Genomic DNA, 22492 nt, shown 5'->3' on the forward strand with positions numbered 1-22492 from the left:
TGCTCAAGCACTTCCAACCTGACCCACAGATGTTTGGTCACTTTTTAACCTCAGCAAAGCTCTGTCACATATTATATGGTTTTTAAGCCTACATAAAGAGATGTAGATAAGAAAAAAAAGAAGTGACAAGGGAAAGAATTAGTCTTGTTCTAACTGGAACTGACCAGAAGTAGCTCAACAGAACCACACTGACCTTCACCTCTGCTCTGAAGTCACTTCCTCAGGATTACATGGTATTCAGAATGCCCACAATGAAAGTGATATTTAAAAACAGGTTGACTGCAAATTTATTAATTAATGAAAATTATTGACTTGATGTGAAAGACACCATCTAATCTTTATCTAGCAGAGAACTACTCTAGATAAAAGACCCTTTAATTAGTTCCAAACATTAAAACCCCATTACTATTTTGAAATACTTAGAAATGAGAAGTTATTTCAATGGATCTGGAAGCAGGTGTTTCCTGATAACCTGTACTGGGTAGAGACAAAGAGTGTTACAGCCTTTACAAGCACCTTGCATCTATACTAACCCAAGTGCAAGCAGGAATGTCACAGTAGCACTGAAGGAGCAGAGGATCCATCAGGTGAAGGCAGAGCTTTTGATTGTACAGCTGAGGCCAAGAGGGACAATGTGGGTGGTTTCTCTTCTTTCCACCCTGGAACTCTCAATTATGAGCAGCTGTTGGCAGAATCACACAAGTGCTTGAGGGAGTTAAACATCTTCAAAAGGCAGGGCAGACACCTGAACACACTTTGGAACTTTATTAAGACACAGGGTGCATCACTGCAGCTTCTCTCTCAACTCCTAAATGTATCAAGACTTTACTAAAAAGAATGAAAAACTGTTTGTATTTAAACCTCTGCTCAGTTCAGTAAAGAACACTGAGGATGTTTTGATTCCAGCCTGTTAAATATTCAAGATGTATTGTCAGAGTTCCTCTTTCATTCAAACTGCAATTACCCAAGTAGACTTAGAAAGGTCAAACTGGTTATGTGTAATAGCTTGGAATAACTTCACCTAAGATTGAACTTCTCTACCCAGAAATAAACAGTACTTATCTCATTATAAACTTGCATGATTTTTAGGGAGATAATGATACAATAAAACTGTGCATAATACTTGAAAGGACCAAGCTGGAGGGATAAGACCAAGAAATGCAAAATCCTTACCCCAAGACTAAGGGCTACAGGGATAGGAAGCCAGAAACCTGATGATTTTTTCCTGGTATCTCCTGCTACACTGCATGAAAGGGATCATCTCCATGGCCAATAAAATGACCTTCCATTTCTCTGGTAAGTAATATTGGGTAGGAAACCTCATGGATAAAGTACCATAAAATTGGCATTACATGAAAAACTCAAAAGGCACTCACATGGCTGACTGAGCTGCAGATGATTACACATTCAAAAGGGATCTTACTTTTACTTTCAAGAACTATCACAGAACTTTCCTCTAGACAGTGTTTCCACTTGAGAAGACCACAGTAGTCCTGAGAAAACGCCAAATTTTCTCTACTGTAGTACCTCACACTAAAACAATTCACCCTAAAGCTGCTTCAACCAATTAGCTCTGAGGAAAAGAAATGGCAAAGGTGAAAGTAAAAACAGACTAGCAGGACAAAGCAACTTACTTCAGTGACTCATACAAAAGAAACAAGCATTTTCAACCTGTTTACAAGAGAATTTAGAAGAAAAGACATTAAGGCTTATCTTGCAACTATTTGTGATGCCTATCATTTCTCCTGGTGGTAGAGTCAATCTTTGGAGACTCTGGTAACAAGTTCTGAGCTGACAGAAAATGAGATGAAACCCAAAGATGTGGCTTAAACACAGGAGCCCTGGGCTTTACAGTAGGGCTTGACAACTGCTGTGGTTGCTCTTGTAATGAAGTAACAATTGTGCTGATAAAATTAGCAACAGAAAGCCAATTTTTTTTAGAAGCTCAAGGGAAATAAAACAGAGGTAGGGCATACTTTTTGATTCTCACAGTAGTTTCTATACAGTACAGCTATTCAAGAATTACTCCATTTGCTTATTTTATTTGTAACTCTGTACAGTTTACTTAAAAAAATGTATGTTACGTCACATCAACTTCAATTGGTTTAATGAACTATGGGTATTAGGTAATCATCTTCTATATGTGCTTTTGGTTAAATATACAAGTAACTTCTAACTACTGCTTCAAGAGGACTGAGTATCACAAATGAAGTAGCAATAAACATGGGCTAAAGGAACTGTTTCTAATGGAGTGTAGTATGTCTCCTAAAGCACCCTTTGTGAGTAAAATATGCAGTTAGTTTGCAAAATTTTCAGCAGGCTGCCAGAACATTCAGAAAATTAAGTTTATACACAGTTTTATAACCAAAGAAAGGTTACTTCTGATAGTCAATCCTAACTCAAAAGGAACCGTTTACAGCATTTATAAAGACATTCTAGAAAAACTGTATTCACTTATTTTCTGAAGTGCTCTGATTTAGCATTAGATCAGCTGAACTGTGAGTGTAATTTTTAGTTGTTTATGTCTATAGTGAAACATCAAAGCAAGCACAATGCAAATGAAGTACAAGTACCAGGAAAAGCAACAATAAATGGAACTGCATTTGTGATTAGCATTGCACTTAATGAGTTGCCTACTCTAAGGTACTGTACTCTGAAAGGACCACAGAAAATTTTAAAAGCAAAACCCTATGATGTTAGTTTGGGGCTTTGAATTTTGAGAAAGAGAAGAGTGAAAACAGCACAGGGGTTTCTAACACAAGGGGGATGTATCTGTAAATACAACACAGCCATGCTGTGGAATACTTGAGCAATCAGTTTTAAAAACCTTAAACCCCAAGATATGAACGTGTCTGGGTCTGGTTGCTCCTCATGCACTTACAGGAAATAAATTTAACAGGAAAATATCACAAAATTGGGTAGCTTTAGTCCACAAAAAGTCATACAGCTACTGACTGTATGATAGTCCTGTAAGTTTAAGATCTCATGCCCTGGCTTCAGGGCTGAAGTTACTGTAATAATCATAACTGTAAATTTTAAAAGTCTACAGAAAACCCCAAAAATCAGCTCCAGAGTATGGATTTTATCCCAAGGCCACAATTGTTCCATATTGCAAGTGCATTAAATATTGGTCCATTTGCTGCTGCAATACAAACTCTGATGTTGTCCTCAACTTCCAAAAACAAACTTCCAAATCCAAAAGTAACCTTTCAACTTCAACATCTGCTTGAATTCTGATCAACTCTTACAAAATTACAGGGAAATCACAACTTCAAATCAGTAGGATGGGGCAAAAATTTTCCCAAACCTCTACAGAAACAAGCCAAAGCATCAGTTATGAGGTCCCATAATTAGTCTATTTTAAAAGGATTTCCTCAATTCTCCCAGGCTTTAGGGTACCTTTATAAATGATGATTCATGATGGAAGAACTTAGGAGGCAAAAAAAAAAAAAAAAAGTAATCCAGAAGGCATTTTGGAATTCATGTCCTCAAAAAAAAATTTTAAAAAATCTTCCCCTAAAACCTGACTTCATTAATCACTGAACTCGTTTCCAAATCCAAACAAAGAGAGAGGAATCTTCCCAAAATACCAGCTGAATCTTCCAATAAATTAAGGTAACTTCAGAAAACCTTCAAAATATCAACTGCTTAATCTGCTGCTTTGGCTGATTCTCTGTGTTTCTATTCTTCCCACTGGAAATTAAAGCATTAATATTACACATAAAAATAAAATAATTACTATGTTTGCTGTGGGAAGCAATTGTCTACAGTTTCCTCATCTTGTCAATAGTACCAGGCTATCTGTTGTTTTCTGTAAGAACACATAAATCTTGTGCTCATAATAACAGCATAACTAATGAAAATAATTTTTTAGTCATCAATTCTATATATAAACTTATGGGCCTAAAGCCTTGGGGCTAAACCTGCAATATTTGCATCCTGAGCACTTAAGGGTTTGGCATTCCTTCTTCTGGAATTTCTGGAAAGTTGTTTTCAGAGGATGTATTGCATAATAGAAGTTCACTACTGGCTACACGTACCAAAGAACATAAATTACAGCCACAAACAGTTCACTTGCCAATGCCCAGCAGAGTGAAACCCCGTTCCTTACAACAGCAATACTCAGTAGCTTCATCACTTCTTAAAAAGAGTTACAGAAAATCAGCTTTTTTCTCCTCCCCTCCCCAGATTTGATTCCCATTGACATAAACAAGTGTCATTCAGGTGGAAAGGAGTTCAGTGTAGTGACATCTGGCATCTCAACTGAAATTTGGCAGCCCAAGCAGAGCACCAACAGCTCCAAAGTATCCCTGTAAAAAAAAAAAAAATCAACTTTAAGTAGGGTATTAAATTCTGCAGTAATCATATTTTAGTAACAACAATCATCTGATGGATCAGTGGTACAAAAAGAACATGATACACTTTTAATATATAATATTTCACAGTAATTATTCAAGGCTTTGTGAAACAAACACTTTATCCTTCTTATCTAGCTTGACTTTAGGAGTTTCCTCACCGTACACTGCAGGATCACTAGGACAGGTATCAGTGACTCCTAGAGCATGGAAATCAGGTTTGGTATTTTCTTCCTAAAGAAGCTGCATCTTTTGCTTGCTAAAACATCTTCAATACCCATAGCAACATTATTTCTAAAGTAAAAGTGAAAAATTCCTCAAATTATATCCACACATCACACTTTTGGACTATCTACCTGCATGCAAAGAACCACGTTCTCATGTTGAATTTTTTTCCCCCTGTGGACTGAAATCTGCCTCCTCCCTATAACTAAGAAGTATTCAAGTGTTTAGAATATACACTTGACCAAATGTGAGTTTAAAATTTACCCAAGAAAAATCTGAAGAGGGCAGAGCTAACAAGGAACCATTCCACTGTTACTGTGGCCATCAGAACAGACTGTCACTCTTGAAATGAGCAATAAAGGAAAAGAGTTGTGAAAATCATCTGAAAGGAATAGATGGAATGCTGTAATATTTTCAGACCAAGAAACTGAGGACAAAAATTCCCAACCCACTGCCCAGGAGCTGTAAGTCAGCAACTGTTGCACCTGAAATTAATACTGATTGCTCATATTTTAACCAAACCAGATCAAAGCTCTCAGTACTGCATACTGAGACAGCAGAAGGTGCCCAAAAGCAGGTTATTTTCAAAGCATAAAATCACTCCAACAGCTCTGAGGGGTCTGTTGTGGAAGGAAAACAGGCCTTGTCAAAGCAGTCTTGACTTTCAAGACATTGCTCAAGCTCAGCTGAGAACAATGCAAGTGTTTCAGAGGGCCAAGCTTTACATTTCTGCACTCTTTGAAACACAATACTTACTCTTGTTTCCACCCAAACCCAAGGAAGACTGCTGACCCTTAGCACAGAGTTTAACATCTTGCTGTCCCTCTCCAGAGATCCACAGCATGAACTGAGAAACCCCAAAGTGACTGAAGTACTTCCCTGGCAGAAAACTGTTTCCAGAGAACCAATTCAGCAAGACAAACCTCCTGTTATTTCTAATATTTACTGAGCACTTGGTGTGTCAGGATATCACACATGAGAGCTGCTCAATAGAGGCATTTCTGATTTATGGTGAAACAGAACACAGAGATAAATGAGCCACAGCATACCTCATGTTCTAGGAACAAGGCCTTCAGCTGACCTTTTGACCAGTAATCCAGTGCATATGCAAGAAGCTTCATTGACAAAGTATTCACACGCAAAAAGTTGCCAACAAACACAACTCTGTTTATTTTCTAGAAAAAAAAAGGAAAAAAACCAGAAAAATAGCAAAGGATTAAGTCTTTTCACTGTTTAACACAGCTTTGAAAGAGAAGACTGTCTCAAGCAAGGAAAAAAAACACAGAAAAACCAAACAAGCCACAATTAAAACACGGTTCCAAAGTTTAAAACATGGCATACTTGGGGAGAAGGAAAAACGGTGCAGCCCTTGAGAATTAAAGGACTTAATTTACAGACAAGTAGCATTTGTGTTTCAAATTAAGTGAGCATTTTCAGCAATTACACCAAAGAAAGAAGCCAGCTAAGAAAGAAATGAAATGAAAGATACTTGTGTTTGGTAGAGCAGACTCAATGCCTTCATAGCCCTGTACAATGCTGCTTGATCCATATGCAACAAGGCAGCACTGTAAAGAAGCCGAAGGCACTAAGACATGACAGATGTTCCTTTATCTCCAGCCCTCATTGTACCTCAGCCTGGCATCACTCTAGGAGCACTTGAATACTACCAGGGAGCTGTGAATTTAATCCAGTCAAATGTAAAAAAGTGAAAATCACTTCATATTCCCCATTAACTGAAGTAAATCCAGCACTAAGTGAAAACATTAAACACCAGTTTAATGACCTGAGAGGAAGAGCCAAAGAAAATGTAATTGTGTTAGTCCTTAACACAGTGCTTTAAAAAGCACTTAATTGCATTAAATAAATGGTCATTTCCAAGTTATTACAATAACTAATATGACAATTCAACCTGCAGTCAAATGTCTCACGTGCAACTGTTTTTTAACCATCCTGATTAGTTCCCAGTGAAGAAAAGTAGACACATAGTTAAGACACAAAAACATCATTCTGCTCTACTGCAAGCAATCAAAATAATTACATTTATTTCATCTTTAGACATCAGTTCAAGGTACAACTTTGTGTATCCCCATTAGCTATTTCTTATGGTTTGTAGTTCTGTGACATAGCTGGAATTAGACCAAAACTCACTCGGAATAAAGGTAGTTTGTGCAGTTTACAAGTTCTGATTTGTCCTCATTTACTCCCACCCTTAAATATAAATTGCATAATTTGCCTAAGACATGTAGAATGTACTTTCAACTTCATCTTCATTTTAACTTTTTTGTTATTAAGCTTTGCCATAAAGCAAAAAGCCAAAACCAACACTTACAAAATTACCTTCCTTCCCAAGACAGACATGAGAAAGATAACGAAACTGAGGGAGAAGTTACAATATTAAAACTAGAAAATAAAATTAATCTGGCTCCTAAGCAAAAGGAGGATTACTGCAGCTAACAGGGCTGTTGGCACTTCTGAGACAATCACATGCAAAGATTTGAAGTAGAACTCTAAATTCAGTTACCCCAGTCTTCTCCAAGAAAGCTATTGCTAAACCTCATTTTATCCCAAGTCTGTTGATAATAGGAAGAAAGGAAGGAAGGAATCCCTGCTGCTCAGACTCTCATGTCTTCTATGCCTAAATTCAGTATTCTTCCACAGTTTCTTGGCTGTCCACACTAATACTGAACCAATACTGGTTCTTTTTTGAATTTTGAGAAACAGAAGATGGCAGGAAACCTTCTCTGTACCAACCAGCAAGATGAGAGGTGTCAAAGCAATTTTAAAGTCTCAAGAGCTAGAAAAAATTAAAAATAATGTTTATCTAGAAACAAGGCTTTGATCAGAGGATAATTTCAGCTTGGAGAAACTGCTGGAGGCCATCATTATGCACTGCTTAAAGCAGGACTTTCAGCAGCTTACATGCTGCAGTTGCTCAAGTCATGTATTTTGAAACCTCCAAGCACAGAGTTTGTCTCTGAGTCCATGTCTCAGGGCTGGATGCATTCCCTAGGTGACCCTGCCTTGGCAAGGAGCTGGACTGCATCCTCTCCAGGAGTCCTTTGCACCCCCAGCTGTTCTGTGGTTAAAGCATTAGGAATTGCTTCAGAATATTTTGACTGTCTCTGGAGAAGTGGAACAAGGATATCTTTGCCAAAGGGGAGGGAACCTGATGAGGAGCTTTGGTAAAGAATGGAGCCCAAAGCCTGCAGGTAAGCACAGGATGTTCTGATAAAGGACTTGAAGTCCCCTTGCTAAAGCAGGGTGATTGTAGGCCCAGCTCAGAGCTACCACATGCATTTCTCATTTCATTTGAGAATGTATTAAAAGGTTTAAAATGATACACCATTTTAGCAGCCATTTAATGTGAAGACATGTAACAGAGCTGTAGACAGATCATTTCCTGGTCAGGTTTTACCTCATTCACTGCACACATCCGGGCAATAGAGCCAATGTTATTGGTGATGGTGACCAGAATGGCTCTGGCAAGATCTTCTTTACTGACAGACTCCCTCTTCTCTTTGTAGATCATATTCCCAAAACTAGAATAGGAGAAATGGCCATGAGTTACAAAGTGATTCATGTGCATTTGAAATAATTTCAAAATGGATTTTTTTATGCTGTAACAAAAACTATGTCTCATGTTTCCTCTTTGAGGAACTTGCTTTTAGTGTCTGTATTAAATACAGCAATTTGACACTACACCTCTATTTATTCCTTCACAGGAATCAGTCAATTGTGTTCCAGCAAATAATTTTTGTTCAGATTGTTGACTTCCATGAAGAACCACCTACAGTAAAACAATTTTATTCTTCACAGAAGATGACTGCAAATTTAGTCACTGTAAATTAAGTCACTGCTTGATTGGTAAATCTTCCACTTCTCATGCTTGCTTGCTCACAAACACCTATCTATTGTCACTGTTAATTTTGTTTCAGAGGTCTTCTTCCATTAATTAAACCATTTTATGATGGAACACAACCCTCTGAAACAAAATGAACAGTTACAGAATGCAATTTAGGTCGCAGAAATGAAGAGTTCTGGATCAGGCCACTTCCCTTGCCATGCACAGCACAAAAGACAAGAATCCATAGCTACGTGTGATATTTAACCACCAAGGACTCTGAGCCAGTTTGGAGAGCAAGAATCCTGATTATTGTAGAGCTCAAAAAGCCATTAAAGCTCTTAAGGATCTTAAAAAGCAAATGAGAACAGAAAGCACCAACATAAAGCAAGGTAAAACATTATTGACTGAAGTGTAAAGTTCACACATATTAAAACCTCTCAGCACATGGGCTCTCAAGAGGCTTGGACTCAGGTGGCTGCAGAGGGAGAACAATTAAGTTGCCATGAATTATGATTCCCTATGGAATAACAGTAAAGATTTAATGAGCACTCTTATGTACATACTAGTTTCGCTTGAAGAGTTTATTTTTCTTATCTTTTGTAAGCTGTAATATCATTGATGATATTCCCCAATGAAAATATGTGTGCAGCTGTGACAAAAGTCCTCTATTGATGACAATGACATTCTCATGGTGCAAACTGTTGGTGTTCAACAGCCCTCTTCAGTGAGAAAAGTAGTTAAAACACTACATCAGGTGTCTGTTGTGACAACCACATTTCCCAAAAAAAATTAGGAATTTCTCCACTGTAAGAGCAACATAAAAGCCATCTCCCACTCACCTTCCCTCTAGACAATGGCTCTACTAAAAGACTCTAGGTAATATAAAAAGAAATTGGCACTTTTTTCCCCTGTCTTGTACTGATTTTGACTGGGACAAAATTAATTTTCTTCCTAGTAGCTGTGTGCTGGTTTTAGCTGGGATAGTTAATTCTCTCATTGTAGCTACCATGGAGCTGTGTTTTGGATTTGTGCTGGAAACTGTTGATAACAGAGGGATGTTTTTGTTATTGCTGAGCAGTCAAGGCCTTTTCTGCTCCTCACTGCACCCCACCAGTGAGCACAATGGGGATGCACAGAGTGGGGAGGAGACCATTCTGTTCTGTTCCATTTCTGTCCTGTTCAACACTCTTTATCTAACACACCGGTTTTATTTTTTTCCTCCCAGTTCTCTCCCCCATCTCATTGGAGGGAGTGCCTGAGTGCCTGTGAGGTGTTTAAATGCCTGCTGGGTTACAGCACACCACCTCTGCACTCTGTTCCTGCTGTCACCTTGTGTTCCCTCTGACTCACACAAAGCTGTGCATGAAATACCTCAGGAGGTTTCTTTAATATTGACCTAGCAGGCACCTGCACTTGCACATGGCTTTAAACCAGCAGGAAAGCTGAGGATACCCACTTTTAGGATAAAAATGTAACTGGACTACAATAAAACCATGCAGAAAAGCAGTTCTTTCTGCATGAATAGTTGAAGCCTTGTTTTAGAAGCTCCACAAACCAAGAGAATAATCCACCAAGAGACTCCTGCTTACCTGGATGCTACAGCCCATCCTGGCAAACCAAATCTTTCATAGTCTCCTCCATAAATATCCCGAACCAGCTTGTCAGCATGTGTGCTGTCTCCTTTGGATGCCATTTCCAGAGCTTCTTCAAAACTTTCACAGCCTGTCAGCAAACTGCATAACCCAAGGAAGGTCCCTCCACCTAGACTAAGGACAGAGAAAACCATTGCTTTCAAACAGCATTTCCTCTCATGAAAGATCCCTGTTTCATTGCCCCAGAGAGTAACAACCCCAACATAGGTTTTTAAATTACCTTGTTCCAGTTACTCTTTTATAGTTGTCTTTGGAATGGACTGATAAAATACTGACTCCTGAACCAATGTTAACAACCAGCAATGGGTATGGATCATCCAGGTTAAAAGGCATCTTTTGGCATCTCTCAGGATCTGAGGCATTTTCAAAATAATAGCACTCTGCCTGGCCATTGAAGCTGACAGAGTCTATGTACAATAAGCCTTTGACAAGGCAGTCAAGCTCATCCAGTTTGTGCAGCTGGAGGTTTCCAATCTGTGTTAAGAAAGAAAAAAAGACTGTGGCAACATGTGCTAACATTGCACAAATGAGCTACAAATTTCTGACAATATTTGTACTGCCCAACTTCAAGAAGCTATCTCATGTGACTAATTCAGGAATTTCAATGTCACTGTAAAGCCAACAAAGAATTCAGACTTAAATTCTGAATGCATAAACTTAAACCAGCAAGTTAATCTGAGTGTAAATCCAGATCTCAGACCTGAATCAAGAAGAGAGATGCAGTATAAGTATTTGCTTCAGTAAGCTCAAAGATCACTTTTGAATACTAAGACATGAATCTATTGAAAAATTAACAACATTTTTCATCAATTTAAATCAATAGAAAGGTCATCAAATACCCCAGAGGCCCCACTCAGTGTCATCTTGGTGGAACTCATATCTGAAAACCTGTTCAAGGTTTGTTGGGTTCCTCCCCCATCTTACAAGTCAAAATAGTAATTCCTAAGCTATCAGCATATAAAAAGCTCAATGACATTGTACTAACTATCCTTGCAACTTCATAAACACTCCAAGGATCACAGGAAAAGCACAAGTCAGAAATTCTGCAAGGTTTAAGGCTCTCTCCAGTTCTCCATGTGATATTTAAGCTGCGGTTCTCTCATAAAGCACAAAGACAACTAACTGGGGCTGCGGAATCCAGGAAGGCTCTAACTCCTCACCATACCAAAAGTAGTACTAAAATATATTAGAGCTCTCCAGTTTTTCAAATCACAGGTTATTTTAACAGGTTATTTTCAAACTACAGGTTATTTTAACCCATCAGCTTCAGGCAGAGGCAGGGCAGGCTACCTACTGTGCGAAAATCTTCCTCGAACTTGTAGGCGCCACCGCCGGTGGCACAGAGCACCGTGTGTAGTGTTGAGAAGTTTTTGTTTCTTCCCATTTGGATGAAGGTAGGCAAATCATGAGTTGGGAACCGAATAAAGTGCAAGTTTCCTCTTCGAGCAAAAATGGTTAAGTCCTTCAGCTCCAGGTGGACATCCCGAATGCCAGTGGATCCGTAGGCCACGTTGGAAGTCAGGTATTTGCGGATGCTCTTCAGGCTTTCCACCTCCTCCTGTTCCTCCTCTGCAGTGATGTCAATAGGTTCAAAATAGGCCAGTTTGACCAATGTTCCCCCAATGTCCATGCCAAACCATGGGAAAGCTGTGAAGAGACAAGAATGAGCCATTAGGTTTGTGGAAGAGCAAAAGCCACACATGGAGTTTAAGACTGTCCCTGGCTGTACTTTTCAACAAGGCAGACATTAACAACAAAGGCAAAAGGAACAGGAAAAAGAACTTTTTTCCTCACAGGAAAAAAGAACTACCACTCATTTCAATTACCTTACCTTAAATATCTCTCTGGCCTCATGTAAAAATGGAAAAATGAGCAACTATACACATTTAAATGCTATAAGGTGCTCAGAAAGCTCAACTAAAAACTCCCCAAACTATACCCTCTCTTTCAGACCAACTCATAAACAAAATTCAACCACTTTTTCTTATTGAGAAAAAAGGATTAAAATAACCTTCACTTCTAAAATACCAGCTCTGACGTAGTTCAGTACAAAGGGTACAATGCACACCTGAAGAAAGCAGATTACACATTACAGCTGACAACAGGGGCAGCCCAGGTACTCCTCCTCTAACAGTCCCTCACATAATGTGGTTGTTGAGAGGAAATTTATTTGCATGCACTTTAAAACTTGACACAGTTAAGATGCCCAATTTCTATCTCTTGAAGTCAAAAGGATGACAAAATGTCCTATTAAAAAGTGTAAGCAAAGCAAAAATGAATATTTAGGTTCCATTTTCTGGTTTCTTTTTTTTTGGCACCTTGGCTTGGAAGAGGGAATTTCTGTACTACAAATTAACAGCAATAAACCACAAGTGCTTTACCTTTATCCCTTATGTGGGATGACTGCAGTTCATAAAAGGGATTTTGTCTATGACATGCATGACCAAATTTTGAACATGGATGTATCAATAAATATTCCTAACTAAGTGCAGTGAAACAGATACTTAGAAACCCTACAGCAAAGACAACATCTTCAACTGAGAGCTTTCCCACTGTCATTTCCCAGAAACAGCTTAAAAAAGATCCTGGATATCCAGCTGGGAAGCTCATATTCTATTTCCTAATTGGCACTGTAACTTGCTTGGTTTTGCCTCCTCTTTTTCTTTTTTAGAGTTCCAATTTATCTCGTCAGATGTAATTTATATCTTACAGAAGCATGAAACTCAAGAAAAAAACCAGAAAGATATTAATATGCTTATCATGAGCAAGATGCAATTACACTGTATTTACATTACCAGTGGGATCTATGCTTGAGAAGAATGACCTACCAAATTATTGTAATGTATTTAGGCTGGCTGTGTGTCAGTTTATTTATCGAGTGCTAAAGTTAAAAAGAAAAGAAACTCCAATGATGCCTGAACTTTGAGAAATGGGCATCAAGAGAATATTGTCAGACATTAATGAAAAAAAAAATTGTTGGTTAGCTTACCTTGATAAACTAAATTTAAATTCAAAGGTAAATTCTGTGAAAAAAAATGTAGTTTGAAGTGGAAATTAAGTTCTACAAATTTGGTATCTTTTCCATAAAACTGAGCGCTAAGCATAAGACTAAGCATAGAAATACACATGAATTGAGTTTGTGACTGCATGCTGCACCCTGAGACTCTGGACATAAGAAAATCTGACATCTTACTGTTTGACCACAATTAGCTGAGGATTTATTAAGTGACCTCACCAAGTTTCAAGCCCTTGCCATGAATGATGTCACAAGAACAAAAGTGAAGAAGGGCAGTGGATTCACCCAGAACGTGCCTGTAGGAGTCAATCCAAGCCATGCAGAATTTAACTAGGACACCCCAACCCAAGCACTACCTGGGGTTGGAGATCTTGTCCTAACTAAGACAAGATCTGAGATCTAACTGAGATCTTGTCCTCCGAAACAGGAAAGAGGGGGGAACAGCTGGAAGTTCATGTGATGAGTTGAAGGAAGATTTGGTGCAAGTCATGCCTGTTTGTCAGAAGATCCACTCCATCCCATGTTAAATGATCCAAAAAGCTTTTGCAAATACAACATTAGTCACGCCTCTGTAAGTCTTAAGGTTTAAGAATCTTGTACACCAAGTGAAAACAAGAACAGCTGAACTGTATATTTATTCCATAATTTAAATGAGAACACATTTTATGCTGAAAAATGGGATCATGCTGTGTAAGATCAGTTTTCTGGGTTAACTGAATGATCTTAACAGCCATTTACAGACTTTGAAACTGAAGAAATAGGTCAGCTTTCACCTGTGACAAACCCCAGGAAGTTTTACATTTTTCTATTGAAAATTTGTGAGTATTTGGCTGGCAATACATTGCTCAAGTTTCATTTGCAAGGTGGAGGAGTTCTGACAAGCAACTGGGCCCACGTACTGTTAACTCAGTCCTTATAGCAGCAAGGAGGTGTTACACAAGGGTTCCTGTGCATGCAAACCACTCTAAATTGATTTCTATGGATTTTATTACAGGTGCAGCCAGGAGAATGAAAGTCATTTTGTTTTCCAAACAGACCAGGGGATCTACATACACACAAATGGCAACAACAGAATCAGTTGGGACTGCAAGGATACAAGGTTTATCTATGCATGAGCTGTCCTTAAATAATAGAAATACACTGATTCTACTGAATTTGAATGTAACTGTAGATGGACACAACATGGAAACCTGATGAACCTTCCTCTTACTGCTGCAGGTTTGCTTAGGGTAGATCTTGCCTCAGGATCCATCACATCTGGATGCAGGAAAACATAAATGACTTTACAAAAGACATTTTTATACTTATATTTGTGGGTCTGGCTTCTCTGAGAGATTTAAGAACAGAATGGCACCACCAAAACTTTTAGAAGAAATATCCCCAGACATCAGCTAGATCCTTTCAGCAGTCACAGTTACAGAAGCATGTCTGGATGAGGCCAATGCCAATTACACAACCATTTTTTTCAAGCTTACAGGTCTGCAGATACTAGGTTTGAAGACTTGCACAACTGTAACCATCATTCCACAGCTTCAAACCATAAGGAAAGTCAATTCCCCTGCACTAAAGATGGACTTTTTTCCACAGCTTTGTGGGGATTAGATAATTAAAAGATTTTTTTAGCTCTTCCTCTTGACTGTTGCTCCCAGGAATATTCCACAAAAAGTGATGCACTGCTCAGAGAAATTCCTTGCTGAGAATTTAACTGCTATTCACACAACAAATCCAGGGCCCAACTTTTCAAAGTTCACCTGCTCTCTGCAGTGGTCAGTAACCATTTGAAAAAAGGAAAAGTATGAATCCAGCTTTTTATTTAACAAGCCCAACTGCCTTGCATAAACTACATAAAATTCTTTCATTTTACTTTTAGGAAGTCAGGCCAGGCTCTACTTAAGAATACACAAAATACAGATCTATACTATCCAAGAAGAGACAGATACATGAAGCACAACACTAACTGGGAAGTCAAAACCCATATGGTGTTTAATGTGATACTTCACACCAAATTTAACTATCTTCAGGACACCAAGTGGAGTACCATAACATACAACCTCCTTAATTACAAATCCAGATTTGCTTTCACTCCCCAGCTCTGCCAGGAGCCACTGTGGTCCCTACCTAGACACAGCAACCAGAAGTCCTTGCAATAAAGCAGCAGATTGCTCAGTACATGCTGGGAAGACAGCTCTGAGGGGCAACCTGCTCAGAATTAAAAAAAAACCATCTTTAAATGTTTTTTTTTTTAATCTTTAAAAGGATTCCCTAGAGCTGCTTCCTGCAATTAGGAAAGTACTTCCCACAAGGGAAGAGTGCTGTGGTCACGTAATGATGGAGCAGTTGTGCTGAGTAAGAAAACCCATGCTGGGGTGGCTGCTGCTTGTTATTTAAACCTTAATCATCTTTAGAGATAGCACAGGGAAGCCTCATTCTCTTGTGTCTGCACTTCTCAAGTTCATGCTGTGCACAGTCACTGGCAGCAGTCTTAAGGTTACTTATATCTTATCATGTAAGGTCTTTATATGCCAAATGAAATAATTACGGTACATGTCTTGTTTGTGCCCATGCAAGCACAAAGGCTGAAGTGTTTTCCTTTTCCATGGGTTCTCCAGGGGACCTCTGAAGCTTTCCACCCAGACCATACACTTGTATTCTGATTTGTACACCCATTCTGGATCCAAAGCTGCAGGAAGTACACACTCAAAGACTTAACTACACCTCCCTTATTCAGTCACGCTGAAGATTCCTCAGCTTAATGTTCTAGTTGTATTTTGCTTTTAAAAACTGAGAAACAGATTCCTGTCAACCTCTTTCCTATGAATGTAAATGACATATTTGAAACACAAACACCTTTGAAATACTTCATTTTCCCAGTAAGATAAAGTGACACTCTGGGTCAATCCTGTATAAATTTAATAAGAACCAACCTTCAAAGAAGAGTAGCTAACTCCTAATTCAAGCTGGGAGCTTGGCACCATGGGGAAAAAAAAATTCACAGCTGTCAGTGACAGCAAAGAACAGCCTACCACATTTTGTGTCATCTCTGTAAGAAAGCTTATGCATTATTAAGAAATAAGACTGTTGCACTCCAAGTACAAACACGGCTTGGGGAACAGCTGCCAAAGGGTGCCAAGGTTCATGATGTTATACAGCCTTAAAATACAGCAAAGGAAAATGATCATGAAATCCACAAAAACTTGAACTTACTTCTGCCAGCACTGCAACAGTTCTTTATGCAACTAAGCAGTACCATCAGTTCTGATGCCCAAAACTTATCTAATTCAGCCTAGTGCGTAGCCTTTGGTACCAAAACTAACCTTGATCCCATTCTTATCTGAATACTGACAAGGCAAACAACTATTTAAAAGTTCTACTGAACCATTACACAGTTAGTGTTTACAAACACATAAACTAAATGCATTTTGCAGTTTTTCCAAATACATTTTCTTATGTGCATCCATTCTTGTACTTCCAGCATTTCCCTAAAACAGCAAGCAGCAAAGTACAACCTGATGGCAAATTTTAACAGCTAAATCAGCTGGGGGGCTAAGGCAGCTAATGTGAGCTATGGGACAAGTTAAGAGAAAACACACCAAAGCTTGCTGAACTGTTAAATTAAATTAAAGTAGCCTGAGGGCTGGACAGCAAAATGCCTTTGCTGTGCCCATGAACACCAATCTACATGGCCTATGAGCCTCTACAGAGCAAAACTGCACTTAAGTGTCCTTAGCCCTTGAGACACTGGAGACTTTTTCTCCTTAACAAGCTGAGTAACAGGTTTTTGGTTCAAATATCCCAAGTCCAGCTCAAAATACATCTGGGCTCGACAGAATTAACATGCAAATTAAATGTATCTGACACACCCTGGCACATCCTCCCATTTTCCTTGTGGGAAAACTCCATCACGCTCTGCAAACTCCCACTCAGCCAGCTCTGATCACGCTGCACAACAGCCCCGTTGGCGGTGGGAGGACAGGTGCTAATGGGCAATTACTGCAACTGCTCTTCATGGGCTCTATCTTCTACAAGTGGGTACCACAGAAAGCTTAATACAACACAAAATATCGCTGCTTTCAGCCTCTCCCTCCTTGCTCATTCTGATAATTTTGTTGACATTTCAGCAGCCATCTCTTTGGGGATAGGTGTCATTATGGTGAGATACAGAATGCAGAGGCATAATTTAACATTAAAGATGCACTGTGTATAACACTTTTAGTATGCACTGTTCCTGGCAGTATGAATTCATTATTTGAAATACATTTCTCAACTGCAATCAAGTGAGAGCCTCTAACATCTGCTATGGGCTAATCATCAGCTTTCAAGGACCAATAAGAAAATGCTAGGATACTAAAATACTATGCAGCAAATTCCATGGGAAAAAAACCCCCATCTATGTATACAGGATTCTCCATCAATCCAAATGGATTTTTCATCAATTTTACTACACTAATCCTCCAGGTGTCCACAATGATTACATGTGTCCATAGAAGAACACGGGAGAAAATAAACTTGAAATTTTCATCTTTCCTTTATACTGATGAAGGATTTTGCAAATCTCTGCAATATACATTCCTATATTAGTGTGTCTCACTTCACCTCAAGGGAAATACAGGCATTTGCTCCCAAACTCTTTTCAACAAACAATCCAAAGGAACAGACTGCAAAAAGTAACACACACAGAGTGTATCAAGTACTGGGAGCCTGTGCCTTTCTGCAGCACCGGGTCACACTCAGAGCCAAGGGAAGGAAGGGCTCCAGCTGCCCTGGAGAGCACAGCACGCTGGCACCGCGCTCTGCCTGCCCCCGCCAACACGCACAGCTCTCAATGAGCTCCTGCTCCCTTCCCTTCGGGCAGATCCCACACAGCAGCAGCTCTGCAACACTTGCTGCTCTCACATTTATCATCCCAACCCACAAATAACCTTTGGAAATCTCCTTGAAAACTGCCAGCCCTTCTTCCCCATGGGCATTTCCTCAGAAGAGCAATCACGCAATTGCTGCTTGGAAGGTTCCTCTGGAGGTCATCTGCTCTGACCTCTCTTACACCAGCAGGAAAACTGCCAACAACCAGATGAGGCCAGCCGCAGCTTTGTCCAGTCAACACTTTGAGGCCTCAGAAGTTTTTCAAGAATCCTCCAAGAATGGAGATTCCAAAACCTCTCCAGCTCCCACTGCTACACTGACTTTAGTAAAAGGTTTTCCTGATTTGAATTTTTCTTATCTTCCTTTAAAATGCTTGACTCCTCTCATCACCAGCAGATGAGATTTAAATGGCCCTTTACTAGCCTCTTTCAAGACAGCCAATCTCGGAAGCTGTGTTCCATAAATTCTGCTGTGTTTCTCACAGTTTTTACTCCACAAATTAGTGACAGCACTGGTCAGGTGAAGATCTGGAAGGGAGGACCACAGAAGCATGTGCAGGCAGGGTACCCACGTCAAGAACTCTGAACTGGTTTGGTGTTTCCATTTTACCCTCACCTCTCTCATGCCAACCACTGCAATCAGCCCTTCCTTCCTGATGCTAAACATCACAGACAAAAGTACAGGTAGACTGAAGCAATCTGCTCAGTTCTACTCTGCAGGTTCTTAAGTAACAATTATCCATTTTTCCCCAGAACCACATCTGGCTACATCACAGATGATCAGGTACTCGCTTGCTCTGAGGAATGTACACTCAACAATTGTGTTGAAAAGTCAAATTATTTGTAAACAGTCAAAAGCCAAATGATTTGTAAACAGTCTATAAGTGGTATTGTGAGCCCAACTCAGCTTTCACGTCCATGTGAGCATTTAAGCCAAACTGACAGCAATATTTGGGTACCAGAGACCCTGAACATCAATTTCCACCTTCAGTGCTTCTGTGGACCTGAATCTCCAAACATCCAGCTGCTCTCTCAGTGTGACTAACCATGGGCAGAAATCTGCAGACTGAGTCTAAAGTTCACTGCCTAAGAAACTCTGTGCTATTATCTTTTAAAAAGCCACCAGCTCCTAAGTGTGTTCAAGAGTCAAGAAGAAATAAACAACGTAGTTTGACACTGTATCCTGCCCCTCCTGCTCGTGCAGTTCCAACTGTTTCTAATTCCCATATTCACATCATGACACCAACATCAAAGTTCAAATTCAAGACCTGGAAGAGTGTAACTACAACTGCAGCATATTTGAGCAGTTAAAACTTCTTGGTAACATTTGCACTGTTATTTAACCATGAGGCTTAAATCCACCACTACAGAAAACAAAGGCTTTGAGGTCCAGCAGAGACAGTCCTGAAATTAGCAGGTTTCTACAGCAGGAGCAGCCATAGTCTCCCCATTCCAATTCTCAAACCACTGTAACATTTTACAGCCAGCTACTGCTGTCTTGATGAAATTTCTTAATATTATACCGGGGAAAACAATGCTGCCTGAACTTTACTCTTCATAAACATCGTTACAGTCAATTCAGCAATTTCCACAGACTGGCACTAACAAGAGGTGATGGTTACTTGTGTGCTACAAGATACATATATAGGCTTTCCAAACCAGACCACAGGAAACAACCTACTTTCAAAGCTTTTATAGCTATTTCTAGAGCTATGCTAATACTTCCTGTGTTAAATACGTGTTTGGTGATTTTCTTCTTCTTGGGCTGTTCAAAAAATAAATTCAAGACATCAACTTCCAATATCCTGTCTTGGTTGTATGCTGTTCATTAGCCAGTCATGCTGTATGAACCACACGAGGCCTAGAAATTTGGGACTAGGCATTTTCTACACAGTAACTCATCCTGAAAGTAAGTCCTTAAGTATGATGGCAAAGAAAAAGATGCCAAACTCAGCGAAGCAAAACCTGCATCCCTTTCAGCTAAGGCACACCTGTATGAGCTTGACAGGTGTGTTGCCTGGCACAGCTGTGCATCTGTTACACTGAGAGCACATCAGCTGCATATTGATTACCGATATTCAACCCAAATCTCTCCTTTCAAGAAGTAGCTGTAATCTTAAGACGTTTTGTTTATATTCACCTGAGTCTGAATCAAGTTTACACCCTCCAAAACAAACATGGCACTCCAGAACAACACATAGCAAGAAATATTATTAGAGCTGTGATCATTAAAGGGGAGAATTCAGAATTTTAGTAAAAGAGTTATATCCAAATATTAGTAAATAGTCTAAAAAGAATTAAAATTGATTAAAAAACCAAAACTGTAGCAACAGCAGCCACCTGCGCAGATGCTCAGCACAGCGGTTAAGTGGCTAATCAAAAAGAGCACACATCCCCAAGAAACTGATTATATCACTTTCTATTCTAGTCCTTCCAACGCCAGCACTGAGGATCACCTGAACCCCGACACCTCGCTCAGAGGGACGCACAGGAGCGATTCGCGTCTCTGCGGGCATCTCCCGGCTCCATGGATGGGCACCGCCCGCCGCGCGGCCCCGCGCCCCCTCCCCCGGCCCGGCCTTACACGGCTTCTTGGCATCCTTGATCTTCATGGCGCTGCGGCGGCGGCCCGGCTCGCTGTCGGCCGGGGCGGGTCTCCTGCCGCTCGCCTGATGGGGCGGGCAGCGGCGGCGGCGACTCCGCGGGGCCGGGCCTCGCTCTCCTGATGCTCCTCGCCCGCCGGGCGCCCGCCTCCCGGGGAGCGGCGCTGGCCGCGCCCGCCGCTACGCCCGCGGCCCGGGCAGGGGCCGCTCCAGCGGCGGCATCCGCGCTCGGGCTGGGGCGGGGAGACGGGGCGGGGCGGCCGCGCTCCGCTCGCGAGGCGCCGAGCGGAGGGAGCCGAGCGGCAGCCGCGGGACGGGCCCCGGGCGGGGGAGCGCGGGGAGGCTCCGCTCGGCCGCTCCCTGCAGGAGCGCGGCCCCGGCGCTGCCCCGCGGATCCCCGGCGGACACGGGCCCGGCCGGCACAAGATGGCGGCGGCGCTGGAGCCGCGGCCGCGCACACAAAGGGGCCGGGGCGGCTCCGCGCCCGCCCCGCCGCTGCCGCAGCGCTGCCCCCGCCCGGCGCGGGGCGCGCCGGGAGCCGCAGTCTGGCCGCGCCTACTGCTCCCGGCGGGCCCCGCGCCCTCACAGCAGGGCCGCTGCCAATGGCCGTGCCTCGGCCGGGGGCACCGGGACACGGGCACGGACAGCGGCACTGCCAGGGCACGGGCAGCGGGCACAGGCCCCGCGCCGCTGTGACACCCTCAGTCATAGCTGGTGTCGGACCCCGGTATTCGCGCTCTGCGTGTTGCCAGAGCCACGCGAATGTTGTAAAGTGAAACGAGCAGTTGGCGTTTGCTTTCATTTCCCCTCGCTCGGACTGAAGTGCTCTCACAATTAAGCACCGGAGCAGTTCAGGAAGTGGCTTCTTTCCTGTGCCTGGACTCCAATGATGGCACCAGTAACTTTATTGCCCTGGAAACTCTTCCTCGCCTGGTGGAACAGGCTGATGTTTAATCACACAATCAGGTGGAAAGCAGCTCTGAGATCACTGAGTCCAGCCTAGCACCGAACACCGCTGTGTTACCTAGAGCAGAGCACCGACTGCTGTGTCTAGTCTTCCCTTGAACACCGTCAGAGGCGGTGACTCCACCACCTCCTTGGACAGCCCACTCCAATAGCTAATCATCCTTTCTGTGGAAAAATTCTTCCTGATACCCAACCTTCCCTGGCCCAGCCTGAGGCCGTTCCCTCTCCTCCTGTCCCTGTTCCCTGGGATCAGAGCATACCCCCATGTGGCTCTCCACTCCTGTCAGGAGCTGTGCAGAGCCACAAGGTGCCCCCTGAGCCTCCTTTTCTCCAGGCTGAGCCCTTTCCCAGCTCCCTCAGCTGCTCCAGACCCATCCCCAGCTCCATTCCCTTCCTAAACTCGCTCCAGCCCCTCCATGTCCCTCCTGAACTGAGGTGCCCCTGCCCAGTGCCCACACAGGGACAGTCACTGCCCTGGTCCTGTTGGTCACACCGATCCTGGCACAGGCCAGGGTGTCACGGGGCACTGCCAGTGGCACGACATGGTGAGGTCTCCCACCTACTGCTCACAACCCTGGGCTTTCCAGCCAGAATTCATAATGGGACTTTTCCACTTTCTCCCCTCTCCTTTGTGATAAAGTGCTCTGTAATTATAGATCAGTTACTGTGACCTAGGATGAACCTAAAAGCTCTGGTCTGGGAGGAGGGTTTGGGCATAATCTCTGTCTTGGAAACTGAAGTTTCTTTGTGTCTGGAGTTTAGCTTTGGCAAAAGTTTCTTTTGAAATAACTGTTCACAAACTAAAGATTGAATGCTCAGCTTACTGGGCATGATATTTACTCACAAACCTGTTGTGTAAGGACAGGAGCCTTGTCTTTTCACCCTCCATTCCCCCCTGCTCCTAAACATGTAAAACCTGTCATATATTTATTGTTCATTTTAATCCAGAATCTTTCACTAGAAAGCCAAAAT

At 41.6% G+C, this 22492-nt stretch overlaps 1 protein-coding gene across 3 annotated transcripts; it reads right to left on the reverse strand.

The window, feature by feature from the left end:
* Positions 1–1297: 1297 nt before the first annotated feature.
* On the reverse strand, positions 1298–20626 carry PANK3 (pantothenate kinase 3). Of its 3 annotated transcripts, none has more exons than XM_054287673.1 (7): positions 20536–20626; positions 11371–11723; positions 10297–10550; positions 10014–10190; positions 7996–8119; positions 5630–5755; positions 1298–4310 (listed from the first exon to the last, which is right to left on the reverse strand). In XM_054287673.1, the coding sequence occupies exons 1-7, from the start codon at positions 20561–20563 to the stop codon at positions 4260–4262; spliced, it is 1113 nt and encodes a 370-aa protein (XP_054143648.1). In that variant the 5' UTR covers positions 20564–20626; the 3' UTR covers positions 1298–4259. The 3 variants fall into 3 exon arrangements, with proteins under 3 accessions (XP_054143648.1, XP_054143647.1, XP_054143646.1); XM_054287672.1 differs by lacking the exon at positions 20536–20626 and adding an exon at positions 20441–20510; XM_054287671.1 differs by lacking the exon at positions 20536–20626 and having other exon boundaries at positions 11371–12108.
* Between the last annotated feature and the right edge of the window lie 1866 nt (positions 20627–22492).

This window comes from Melozone crissalis, unplaced genomic scaffold (genome assembly GCF_028551555.1).
Source record: "Melozone crissalis strain CALT ecotype California unplaced genomic scaffold, PUWL_Pcris_2 ptg000061l_1, whole genome shotgun sequence".
Classification (NCBI taxonomy): Eukaryota; Metazoa; Chordata; class Aves; order Passeriformes; family Passerellidae; genus Melozone; species Melozone crissalis.